The 13,703-nt window shown below is 37.3% G+C and overlaps 1 protein-coding gene across 1 annotated transcript in view; it reads left to right on the plus strand.

Moving 5' to 3' along the window:
• Window positions 1–11,268, plus strand: part of LOC111654979 (acid-sensing ion channel 1-like) — a 51,901-nt gene extending 40,633 nt beyond the window's left edge. Inside the window, exons 3-10 of the mRNA XM_023406184.2 lie at window positions 4,825–4,975; window positions 5,205–5,332; window positions 5,946–6,096; window positions 6,235–6,291; window positions 6,604–6,757; window positions 7,053–7,144; window positions 7,253–7,332; window positions 7,787–11,268. Coding sequence (XP_023261952.1) covers window positions 4,825–4,975; window positions 5,205–5,332; window positions 5,946–6,096; window positions 6,235–6,291; window positions 6,604–6,757; window positions 7,053–7,144; window positions 7,253–7,332; window positions 7,787–7,906 — 933 coding nt within the window. The 3' untranslated portion in view covers window positions 7,907–11,268. The remainder of the gene's footprint in view (window positions 1–4,824; window positions 4,976–5,204; window positions 5,333–5,945; window positions 6,097–6,234; window positions 6,292–6,603; window positions 6,758–7,052; window positions 7,145–7,252; window positions 7,333–7,786) is intronic.
• The last annotated feature ends 2,435 nt before the right edge of the window (window positions 11,269–13,703 follow it).

The following is a 13,703-nucleotide window of genomic DNA, read 5'->3' on the forward strand; positions in this document are numbered from 1 at the left end:
TGGCTCTGTTGGCATATAGATTTGTTGATTTCTTTTGTTTTTAACACACACAGTATCTGAAGAATAATGCAGATGGGTTTTTAGCCATTCTTCAAAATGGCTTTAGAGTCAGTCAGTCTGTCTGTCAGTCGGTCAGTCTACCCCTTTGGTCCAGACTGACATTTAAAGACTGTTGGATGGATTGGCATGAAACTTTGTACTTAATCAAAGGTGGGTGTGAGTGTGATACAGCTCTGTGGAGGACTGTTCAACTCCACCCACACCTCCTTCACTTACATTGGTAGATGTAGGAGGATATGGGTTAAATGAATAAATTAGACCTCACCAACATTATTCAGAATTATAAGCAAGATTTTTGTCAGTGAAAATCCAAACACGCAACTTCAATCATGATACTGCTCTGTTGGTTTGGTCATATGTATGACAAAAAAGAGAGATGTTTTGATATAAAAAAGATATTTAAAAATTATTATTTATCACATATTAACACAGGACACAGGATTAAAACTTGGACTTTTAAATGTAGCACCACCATCATCAGGTCAAAATTGTAATTTGTCCAATATTTTTACAACAAAATGCCTGCAAAACTAAAGTTACTCTCATCAGCCTTAATTACAACTTAGCATGCTAACATGCTAATCTAAGATGGTATGGTAAACACTACACCTGCTTAATATCAGCATTTAAGTATTGTAATTGTGAGCATGTTGCCTCACAGAGCTGGTAGCAGCAGCGGTGGAAGAACTACTCAGATCCTTCACTAAAGTAAAAGTATCAATACAACAATGTGAAAAAGTAAAAGTCCTGCATTTAAAATTCTACTCAGGTAAAAGTTTATTTATTAGTATTTATTATCAGCAAAATTTACATTAAGTATCAAAAGAAAAAGTACCCACTTTGCAGAGAATTGGCTCTGTGACTGATATATGTGTTGTAATGAATTACCAAACTAGTCGGCCCTCTCCAAAGGGACACCAGATAAATCTGAGGGGTTGAGAGATGATTAATAGAAAAAGGAAAGAAAAAAACAGTTCTGCTACACAAATCTGTTTTCAGATTCTGAACTTTTCTCTAATCTTTGATTTTTGCTGAAGTATTTAATGAGCTGTTAATGAAAATTAAATTTTTAGGAGGGAAAAGTCTCTTTGTTGAACTGCTAACACCTCCCAAACATCTGAAGCATGAAGGAGACACACTGATACATTATAATGGGTCATAAGACAAAAGGGTTGAAAACCACTGGTTTAGCTTTCAAATAAATGTAGTGATGTAAAGATGTAGTGGAGTAAAGCACCATAAAACTGCTCTCAAGTACAGCTCTTGTAATTATTGTATGTATTTAGTTACTTTCCACCACTGGCTGCGAGCACAGCTGCAGACTCTCCCTCTCTTATTAATATTAATCTTTTTATTTATTTCATAAAGTTTATTCATGTATGAAGGCAACCAGTACAGTGTGAAAATTTCCAGGTCAGCTGAAATCCTGGTTGGATCACAGTCCTGAATAACCCAAAATGCACCACAGGATGCAACAAATGTGAATGTATTTTAGTGGTGGTCACCGTGGGCTTCCGTCTGCTGACTGGTGCATTGAAATAGCATTTTTCCCAGTGATAGCTGTTTAAGCGCACACCATAATAACAGTGAAAGTGTTTGCACTTTACAGAGATGGCTTTAAAGTCTATGAAAACATCCCCATAAAACAACAGAGCACTAATGGATTGAACTTACCATGCGGAGACATCTTTTAGCAGCTCACAAATTGCAAGACTGTATTAAGACCTCACTAAATGGATGGCAAAGTGCATGGATTTGTGATTTAGATATTCTTTCAAAATCTGATGTTGCTCTAAAAACAGATATGTATAATTATGTGCATAATGATTAATTACAGCAGAGCTCTGCTGAGTGCTTTTCAATACATGGGAAATTGTGTGTGAGTGACAGCTTTATTGATCACAGAGCTTTGAAGATTATAGCCTGTGTAAACTGCAGTTGGTGAGTAATGTATTAAATTCTGTTGGAAAAGGGGGATTGATTTGTTTTATTGGAGCAGCTCTAAATAGTGGCAAAGGAGTGTGAAAAATAGAAACGTGTCACAACGCACAACTAAACTGAACTTTGACTCTCAGAAGTCAGTATTTCTCTCTGTCGTAGTTCTAACACTTCCTTCATGGTCCATATGATTTCTGATGCAGGAAACCTTTTTCATATGTGTGAAATAATTTATTCATCCATCATAACAAGCAGAGCAAGCAGCCACAGTATGCATGCTGTGCAGAGTGTGCATAATACATGTTTGATGTTTTTTTTATTCTCACCACCTCTGTCACAACATCACCTACTCAACAAGAGGCAGAGAACAAGTGTTACCTGACATCAACTCACATCAGCGTATTGATCAGATGCTGGTGAACATCATCGTGCACCCATAAAGCACATGAATTTAAACTTCATGTAAGGATTGATTTATTTATGAAGTACAGTAAGTGCAGCCGCTGTATGAGCTAACACATTTATGCTTTCATTTGTGGAGAGAAGTCAGAGCCTCTCTGGCAGCTGGGTTTTCTCTTACAGATGTTCTATCAGCCTCCAGGGTTCACAGAGTCTGTGATCAATATGTTTAAATGAATGTGCAGTCAAGGCCACCTGCAGGAGGCTGATAACATTAGATTAGGTACAGAATAGGAACACTGGGTAGTTTGACCAAGGCTTTATTTATGTGTCTTTCTATTTAGCTTTGTTAGTGTTAATTGATTAAGACAGTAAAGTGTGAGAAGCAGCAACACAAGAACGACTGAAAGCTGCTATCCTGAGTTGTCAGATGACGTGACAGTCAAGTTGGACACATGGGAATCTTGAATTATTACCACCGTCTGACCACATTTCATTGATTTTTTTTAAACCCTGACTCCTTTCTCACCTCCAGACAGCAAATCAAGTTACAGAAATGGTCAGATACAAGCCCCCTCCTACTTCTGACGTCAGAAAGGTGTGGGAGGAGGGGGTTTCTGAAACTATTCAACCACCTGCCAAGCAGTTCTGATGACATACACTGGCACCTACTGCACAGCGGCACAGAGCTGCTGAGATAGCTGTAGAGTCTTCACTTTGTCCACTTGAAACTTCATTTGTCAAAGAACATTTGCATATTATTCCTCTGTGGCTTGCCGTGCCTTTCGTTTGCCTTTCTTGACGGCGCAGAATGTTTTTTTCCCATTCAGATTGATGTCTGCCTCTGCAACCAGCAGCCCTTTGCTGACTTCACATGATAGATAGATGGCTGCAATGTTTAAACTGCCCTTGGCAGGACCCAAACTCTTTCTCAACAATTACTTGGTTGGTTTGTTCTTTCTAATCATAGATATGTCATTCTGTGCCATAACACTGAACAATAGCTTGCTCCAAGCGTTAGGAGCTAAAGTCTCTGTCTCTCGCTCTCTCTCTCTCTGTCAGTCTGTCTCTTTCACTTTGCATCCCTGCTCTCCATTGCTCCTTGCTCTCCCACTCTCTCACTCTCTCCCTGCCTGGGTTGACTCATACAACACTAAATGCTCTAATGCAAGATTAACCCTTTGCTGAAGAAAGCTCCATACTGATAACGTCTATTTACGATCATGGCTGTTTAAACATGTCATATGGGCTTTTGATGATATCTCGTACAGATTCAATCTCACATCTGTATCTTGGCTTTCCCCTAAAAGATAAGGCTACTAGCTGGGATGCTTGGTCTCCATGGTAACATCAGGTCCATTATAAATGCCATAAAGAGCATGCGAGGGAATGTGAAATCACCACTATGCCAGTCTCCATCACCTCACTGGGTTGATTGTGTAACCCACAAACCCACAGGAATGCCTCCTTTCTCTCTTCTCTATTTGTCATCTTCCACTTCCCTTGTCTCTCCTCTCTCTCTTCCTGTCTTACATGCTCCTTTTCTCTCATACTCTTTCTGTCATATATACACATGTTCACACACAGACACACACACAAATGTTCGAAACTGAGGCAAACACTGACCCCCAGTGGAAAGACCACTGTTTAGATCTCTAACATAATGAGAAAGCTCAGTTTTGCAGGGGTATGCACTGTGGTAGGTGCTGTACTTAAGTACAATTCTAAGGTACTTGTATTTTACTAGTACTACTAGTATTTGTATTTGATGGTATTTTATACTTCACTACATTTCAGACAGAAAAAATGTGCTTTTTACTCCACTACATTCAGCTGAAGATTGACATTTTAAATCAAAAACATTATCTTACAAATGTATAAAAGACACTTTATTACTGATCAGAGATTAAAACCTGTTGTTCCAGACTTTTCTGGCTAGTAACTCATTACAAAACAAAGGATCTTTTGTCATGTTTTCAGATGTCTAATAATGTTAGAGATATTTTTCCCCTCCTGTAAATCTCTTTTTGAGGCTCAAAGAGGAAAAAATATCCACTATTTCACTAACACAGCAATGATTAGAGAAATGTCCAAATTATTAAAATAGATTTGTGTATCAGAACTTCAAGTTAATGCTAATGCTAAATAATTCTTCCTGTTTATGTGATGACCCAACCACTAGCTCAACCTCGAGCACCTTCAACAATAAAATGTTGCTTACACAGTGATGCATCAGTATTAAATATCTAATAATGTGAGATACTTTATATAATATTATATCAGTCACAGGGAGCCATTTTTCTGCAGAATAAGTACTTTTATTGAACTTCTATTTGAAGTTCAGGACTGACTTATATTGGAGTATTTTTACTTTGTGTTATCGGTACTTTTACTTGCAATTAACAAAATCTCTCTCATGTGTTGCAGGTCTTCACTCGCTATGGGAAGTGTTATACCTTTAACGCAGGTGGTGATGGACGCCCTCCCCTCATCACCACCAAGGGAGGTATGGGTAATGGACTTGAGCTTATGCTGGATATTCAGCAGGATGAATATCTGCCAGTCTGGGGAGAAACAGGTGAGGGGAATATCATTTACTCCACACAGTGATTGGCAGATCTGATTATCTGTCACACCAAGTGTGTGTGTGGGCAGGTGTGTCCTTGGTTTGTGTGCTGGTGTGTGTGGGTGTTAATACCTCAGAGAGTTAAACTCAGACAGAAAATTCTGGAAAGTGTCCAGATTCATTAGAGAAATAAGTTTTCCCAGTGTGTTACACTGATCTCACACTCTTTGTCCTCCTGTAGATGAGACATCGTTTGAAGCTGGGGTCAAAGTTCAGATCCACAGTCAGGACGAGCCGTCCTTCATCGACCAGCTCGGGTTCGGAGTGGCACCTGGGTTCCAGACATTTGTTTCCTGCCAAGAACAAAGGGTACAAACATTTGCATCTGGCATTTGTTTAAAGATTTTTCTGGTTGATTACAACTTGGTTCTTATTTTTGTACTTACCTCCATCAATTTCATCAATTATACACACCAAGGTAATCACAACAGAACAATTACTACAAAGTCCAGCCGGGCAAGAAGCATGAGTTGCCAGGTGATCAGAAAAGGGCTGTGACTAATGCTCATTTTGTCTAACCAACTGTCCAAAACCCAAGCACATTCATTTTATGGTCAATTATGGCACCAAAAAGCAGCAAGTCCTCGAATTTTAGGAGCTGCAACAAGAAAATGTTTGACATGTTTGCTTAAAAAAACTGAAATGTTTAACTGGTTATCAAAATAGACAAAAAAATAGATCAAAATAGTGATAATTATCCCTCTTTGCACAACATTTGCTAATAAGACAACTGTGTGTGTACAAGAGCTGAAACAAACTGACATTAGAATAATCAGCAACTTTTTTGAAAATCAATTGTTTTAACCAGTTTTTCAAGTAAAACTGTAAAAAAAAATGTGAGGATTTACTGATTGTCTCTGTTTTATTTTCTCTTTTATAATAAGTAATGTGATTGAACAGCAATTATGTTTTGTTGTTGCAGCTGATATATCTTCCCCCACCCTGGGGAGACTGTAAGGTGACGCCCATGGACTCAGACTTCTTTGATAGTTACAGCATCACAGCCTGCCGCATTGACTGTGAAACACGCTACCTGGTGGACAACTGCAACTGCCGCATGGTGCACATGCCTGGTAGGAGACCACTCTTACTGTGTGTTGAGTCAGAGTTACATCAATGATGCTGCAGAGAAAAATGACTGTAGTCACCTCAAAAAGAAGGAGAGCAGAAAAAAAATGAACTGATGTGAGTGTGTGTTTCTTTGGTTGCAGGCGATGCACCGTACTGCACCCCCGAGCTGTACAAAGAATGTGCTGACCCAGCTCTTGGTGAGAAGAAGTCTTCGTCCATGTCCACACACACACACACACACACACACACACACACACACACACACACTGACTTACCCTAACCATAACCTAACCACTAACCCAAAAATCAGCTTTTGCCAAATTGTGGACAAGTGTTTTGTCCTCAATTGAGGACAAGGCCGTCCAAAATGAACTGGTCTTTAGTCTGTAATTTGTCCCCAAAGGCTGCCTTTGACACAGACACAGACACACGCGTCATCCCATGACATCTTCATGGCCGCACTGAACTGTTCCAAAGGTCAAGCTGAGATCTGGTTTTCTTTTCTCTAGATTTCCTGGTGGAGAGAGACAATGATTTCTGTGTTTGTGAGACACCGTGCAACATGACCAGATACAGCAAAGAGCTGTCCTTTGTCAAGATCCCCAGCAAGGCTTCTGCTAAATATCTCGCAAAGAAATACAACAAATCTGAGCAGTATATTAAGTATGTATCAACTATACTGTTTCATTTGCTTTTCTGTAAAACACAAACAATGTTTAGGTAATAATTAATTTCCCATTATTTCTTCATCTGTGTGTGTGTGTGTGTGTGTGTGTGTGTGTGTGTGTGTGTGTGTGTGTGTGTGTGTGTATTTATATATTCTTACAACTATACAGTGGATTACAAACCATTTATTAAACATATATACTGCTTATTAATGCTAAATAGGGGGACTCAAATTAAAGTATTGCCCGAAACTGAATATGAATGTTTCGACTGGCTTGTTTTGTCTCCACAGGGAGAACATCCTGGTTTTAGACATCTTTTTTGAGGCTCTCAACTATGAGACTATTGAACAAAAGAAGGCTTATGAAGTGGCTGGACTTTTAGGTACAGTTTTATTGACTTCAATTTTATACGGTAGATGGGTTATCTTTCTGATTTATAGCAAATGATATAGCAAATGTCTCATGATATTACATTTTCTTTTTATTCCAGGCGATATTGGTGGTCAGATGGGACTTTTTATTGGGGCAAGCATACTCACTATTCTGGAGCTATTTGACTACCTTTATGAGGTGAGACTTCTTTGGGAAATCGTTTAGATTGATGAATAATCTTGCTCCGCCTGTAATTATTTACTTGATACAGAGTTGAAGCTACCATTGAGAACACTGAGGTAATGTCATCTGTAATTTTCTCTGGGATTTTTAACAGTCTGGGGGGAGTTACATTTCATTTTATAGGCAGTAGTATTTCCCCACCACGATTTTATTCCTGGCAGTGTAGAGGGCTTTGAAACAGCAGTTAGACCTTCATGTTAGGAAATAAAATGTAATTGAATGGCTGTTTGAAGAGTTAAGTGAATAGATAAAAAATCCTCATTTCAAACTGCTTTTGAGAGATTTGACCTCAGCATTTCTGAAATTCTTGATACAAAGTGATGAATGTTGTCTCTCTTTTCCTTGGATCCTTGTTGCACCAAAACAGGCAGGTTGTTAATCATGTTGAACTGCTCTGTTATCCTCTCAGGTGATAAAGTACAAGCTATGTCGCTGCTCCGATAAGAAGCACAAGCACAACAACAACAACGACCAGGGGACAGTCCTGAGCTTAGATGATGTCAAGTGTCACGTCAGTAACTTTCACTAGGCGTCTGCAGCTGTGAGGAAGAGGCACTCTCTTGTCTCTGAGCGGTTTCATGAACTTTGTTCATTGCAGTTTGCTGGAGCAGACTTCTGGAGCAACAGAGAAAGTGTCTGAACTGTGCCTGGGGAGGGTTTGTGAGCAATGAGGTGAAAACAATAATGTGGCTAAAGTAAAGAGACGGCCACGCAGACAGCAGGACAACAGAAACCAGGGATCATCTTGTGATCAATTCAAAACTGTTAGAATAACTGCATGGTCATCTGTAAACAGCTTTTAAAGACATAGTAACAGATACAGTAAATGGGGGCATGAACTGTTTATGTTCATGTCATGTGTTCAGTTAATCAGCATTAGAAATCCCAGCTGTGTAGTGGTCTTTGTCATCCGTCAGTTTTTCTTTGCAAAATAATTAATGTGATGGATTTTTTTTTTTTTACAAAATGTCATTTGGTTTGTTTACAAATGTGCATGACAGCATTGTATATGTTTTTCACTTTCAACATAACGATTTATTTTACAGATTCATAAATTCCACTTTATTTCAAAATAATCTCTAAGAGTTTTCCTGGAAATAGCTAAATAATTTGATACTAAGGTGAGTTCAAATTAATTTCTTCGTTATTTCTAAATGTTAAGCTAGCACAACCTTGATATTGTTATACAGAGGACAGCAGGTGAGCTGAGCATGCAAAATGTGAAATGTCTTTACAAACAAACATGTAATTCATTGTAAACTGAGGAAAAAGTTTCTTATAGTAAATTAATGAGTAGTAAATATTCACTGGGGTTTAAATTGAGGAGGTCAATTATGAACTAAACACAAAAAACTGACTAAAATGAAAAAAAAAAAAAACTAAAATTTTCCTGTTACTAAACACCATGGTTCTTTCCAGCGAGCTTTCAAGAAATTATTATAGTGGATCTGTAAAACAAAGAGTTTTCAATTCAGTATAATTTTTACAAGACTTTTCCATTTTCACCAAATTTCCATTTTTATATTCATGTCATTCAGCATCATCTCAAGACAGTCTTCCCTTGTTAAACCCTGTGCATTTTGCCAATAAACTGTACTACCTCATCTTGCAGGGTGACAGCGCTATGAAGACTTTACGAGCCAAACAAATTAATAACAAAGGGTAATTTTCATGTATAGAAATGTAAGTAGAACAGGTTTTTTAAAAAAAAAAAGTGTAATTCTAGCAAAACTACGCAACATTGGCCGAGCAGCAGTCACAGTCATGTCATAGTAGAAAAAGTTCAGGTGTTAGTAATAAAATTAATGTTGGTTGAATTCCAATTAGCTGCTTCATTTTCAGGTCCTGGTATTGTTTATGCTTACTCTGATAGGACAGAGCTATAGTTCATGTTATTAGTTACACCTGTGCTTTTCCTGCGATGATAAGTCTAAATGTTTGCTGTGAAAAATGCCAAAATTATGAGACAACTACAAGATAATGGTAAATGCTAATGTCCATTTTGAAGCAATACTTAACTTAAGTTGGCTAACATTAGCTAACATTAGCCTATATAAGCTACCAAAAGGCTAAGGCTGTAGCATCAAGATCCCTGAATGTATTGAACTGAACTAAGAACAGTCTGACATTTTGGGAAATACACAAATGAGAGATCAATGCCATTTTCATGTCTGTCAGTTAAGTATAAGGCTACAGCTAGCAGCAGCTAGCTTAGCATAAAGACTGGAAACAGGGTGGAACTTGCTAGCCCATATCTCAAATGTTAACAAAACCTTTATAGCACCACCTCTAAAGCTAATTAAAATACTACTTAAAATACTATTATAATTTTTTTTGTACTTGGTACTTTGTACCAAGTTGTACAAACAACAATTTGCTGTTATGCGGCTGATTTCTTCCTGTAGTTTTTACACTCAGGTTTTACTGGGATTAAACAAATGAGACAAAACATTTGAATTTGTGCCAAGCTGTTTCTAGTCTTTGTGCTAAAATAATCTGCTGCTATATATGTAGCTTTACTGCACAGATATGAGAATATCAGTCTTCCGTTGAACCTAATTTGAGGAACATGCAGGAATTGAGTTAAAACAGCTATATACCATGACATAGAGATGGATCCACAGCAACAAAATTTAATGTACACAAACCAGATTATGAATAAATATTTCAGTTCTTCGCCATGTCAACCTGGTGCTACATACTGTATAATTTGCCTTCAAGTTCCCTGACAATCACTGTATAGTTTAGAACTCAAAAGAATTAAAAATATAAAGAAATATTTCCTGGCAAGAACAAGGGAATGTCATACATTTTTACATATAGGCTACTGATGTATGTAGATGCTGTTCAAAACATCTAAGGGACTTTACATTCAGGTGAGTTAACCTGGAAAGGTAAAATTAATGAGAATTAATATGTTGAATGTGTTTTTCCATCTTCTAGGGCTCTAACTTGCATGTAGCACTATACAGTAGGCATCTTAAATGTGGTCCATCGATGAACTGATAATCTGCACGTCCAACTGCAGTTTGTGTCCTTCATCTGTCTGTGTGTTTGGTTGTATATTGTGAGCATGTATTTATTTGTGTGTGTGTGTGTGTGTGTGTGTGTGTGTGTGTGTGTGTGTGTGTGTGTGTGTGTGTGTGTGTGTGTTGTCAACGTTACCCAACATCTGGGCCAAATTCAGAAGCTGATAAAAGAAAAATTGAGATGAGATCCTGCCCTCATGTCTGTTATCAGTCAGACCAACAAACCATCTTCAAGCATTCTTTTGGAGTTACCTGCTTTCATTCCCATGGAGCCCTGTGGTATTATCAGCAGGAAATGGGAACTGTATATCATGTAGCTGCGTAGTGTTGTTCAAGCACAATCATACCATCAGTTGTAATTTAATGTATATATTGCAATGACTATGGATAATAATCTTAGTGTATTAGCATAGTCTTATCTGTCTAATGTTGTACTTGTTATATTTATTTAATATAGACTAGGTGTGTAACTCAATTCAGTTTTTGTGTACATATGATTGTAGATGGTTTATTTCTTAAAAGTATATTTATCAAAGACAATATTCAATATTAAGCTATTTCTTTTTTTCTTTGTACTGCTACAGTCACAGCTAATTATACTGTATTCATCAGTAAATGAAATTGAACAGCAGGATTGTTGTTTTCTAGCATCCACTGCATGAGGTCATGCATCTCAAAACAAGTCCTCTGGCCGCCATGCTTCCAGATTTTGTTATACATATGCCTCCATTTTTAATTTTCCATTTTTATTTGAGATATGAAAAGGATGATTATTTTAGTCTGGTGATGTGTAGTTAAATACTGATCTTGAACCAGTTGTAATATGAAAGATTAAATGCTAACTTTACGCAGCTTTTATTCACTTGAAAGTGTTCTGTGTCATCATTTATACTTATGCTGTGGAATAGAGAGATGACTCACAATCAAAACCCACACTTATAGGACAGTTTCCACTCTGAGCCATCTTTTGATGTGAAAGACAAATCAAATGAATCCACAGCAGAAATTGTTTCCTTTTTCACCGTATACCATTATTATACATATCCGCTTGTTTACCATTTAGCTGTGCTGGCAGTCTGGCTCTGGGGATGGCACTGTCAGTCAGTCGACAACTTTGGTCCAGACTGAAATATCTCAACAACTTTTGGATCAATGGCCGTGACATTTTGTACAGACACTGATAATCCCCACTGGATGAATCCTATTGACTTTGGTGAGCCACCTAGCTTTTCTTCTCTCCTTCCATAAAATTTTCTTTAGACATTCACGTTCCCCTCAGGATAAATTGTAACAACTTTGATGATCCTTTAACTTTTAATTTGCTCATTATCAGGTCAAAATTTAAATATGTTTAACACTTTGGTTTATGACCAAATAACAACACAATCAATGTCACTCATATATAATAATAATGTGTTGTTGTTGTTGTTGTTGTTGTTGTTGTTGTTGTTGTTTGATTTAAAGCAAAGATACAGAATGAAAAACATGACTGTTTTTCCATAAAAACATTTTTTTATTTTAGGGGTGTTAAGAAGTCTTGATGGTAATTAAACTCAAAAATATGCAGATTCTCTGTGAAAAACATCTGCATTTATGACTGATGGTCTATCTATTTTAACTCACTGCAGAAAGACGACACAGTGACTGCAGACTCATTAGAGTGTATTTGACGTTAATAGGTAATCAGGTAATTAGGTAATCTTCAACATGACAGATGTAGGTTTAATTACCAATACCAACTTCACCATCAGTGACTGTTGAGTGAATGTAGAAGTATTCAGTAGGGATAATCCAAAGAGGAAGCACTTGAAGCTCATCAAAATACGACTTATGAATCTATGTTTGTAGTGGAGATATAATCATGAACACTTTTCAGCAAAACAGGCTTGATTTTCTCAGTTTGTGCCTGCTCATAGAAACCAGACTGCTGAATATGAAGTTTAGTTCCTTCCTACGTCCCCTCTTCTGTTTGTTGTCCAACTCTTACGCAACAAGGTCCCTTTTTGTTTGAGCTCTTCAGACCAAATCATTTCTCCCACAATGATCTGTCTGTGGCTGCTCTTGTGACATTTAATGTGCGGCCTATATTTTGCACAGTGAAAATTCGACACAACATATATCCTGTGAGTGCACAAGCGTTTAAGTAATTAAATAGAAATATTTGTATTTGACACAAGTCAGGCAAATCTTTAGTACTTTATGATGGAAGATATATTCTAATCCTTTATTGAAGTTAAAGTAGCAACACGATAGAATAAGAATACACCATTACAAGTAAAGATGCCTGCTGAAGATTTGAAGATTTTACACTACAAGTATTATCAGCAAAATGTACAGTAATGTAACCCTTTAATATTGTACTGTAGCCGGTTGAGATTGAGCTTTTAATTATTTTAGATTCTATTAATGTTTAGAAATGAAGAGAAAAAAGAAATCATATTTTACACACTTGGTATGGTTTCCTGACAGGTGTTTCACATATTTAGTTAAGTAGTTCACTGTGGGGCTGAATATATCAGTAACACCTCTCATACAATACAATACAGCAGCACCACAAACTACACCTTCCAGAATGACAACAAAGTTGTTTAACACCAATCAGTTACAGTCAATCAAATCAGTGCTTCGCTGTCTATATCCAAATACACAGATCTGGGAGTGATTACAGACTAGGGTCAAAATCTGGTTTGGCATTTTAACAAGGTCTTGGACTATTGGCTTTATGCTTTAGCAGGTGGACTGTCTTGGTAATCCTAACATTTCTTGGGAACAAGCTAAATCTAACTCTCCCTAGCTGTTTACTGAAATTACAAAGTTGTTAGTTCCTTGGGAACCTTGTTGCAATAATCGTATCTGCCAGCACATCTCAGACACATAAATGGAAAGGCAGTGCAGATAAAGTTCAAGGAATGAATGGTGACTGTGTGATGTAACCAGTGGTGGAGGAAGTACTCAGCTCATTTATTAAAGTAAAAGTAGCAATACCATGATGAAAAAAATACTAGATTTTCTAAAACAAATTTGTAATTAATTCAGATTACATAATAAATCAAGTAAACCACAGAAGTTCAGGGTTTTTTTGGACTGACATATCATTCTGACATAACAGCTGGCGGCCTCTGGGCAATTGCCCATTTTGCCTGGTTGGTAATCCACTGGCCCTGAAATACAGTGGAGAGACATATAAAGTAGCATAACTTAGACAGAGGCAAAATGACCACAAAGTGAGACTAAATGGTCATAAGATAGAGAAGAATTACAACAAAGCGTCACATTCACTCATGCTGCGTTGGTTTT

The sequence above is a fragment of the Seriola lalandi genome, unplaced genomic scaffold (assembly GCF_002814215.2).
Source record: "Seriola lalandi dorsalis isolate HSWRI2012SDOR001 ecotype SW California unplaced genomic scaffold, Sedor1 jcf7180002054297, whole genome shotgun sequence".
NCBI lineage: Eukaryota > Metazoa > Chordata > Actinopteri > Carangiformes > Carangidae > Seriola > Seriola lalandi.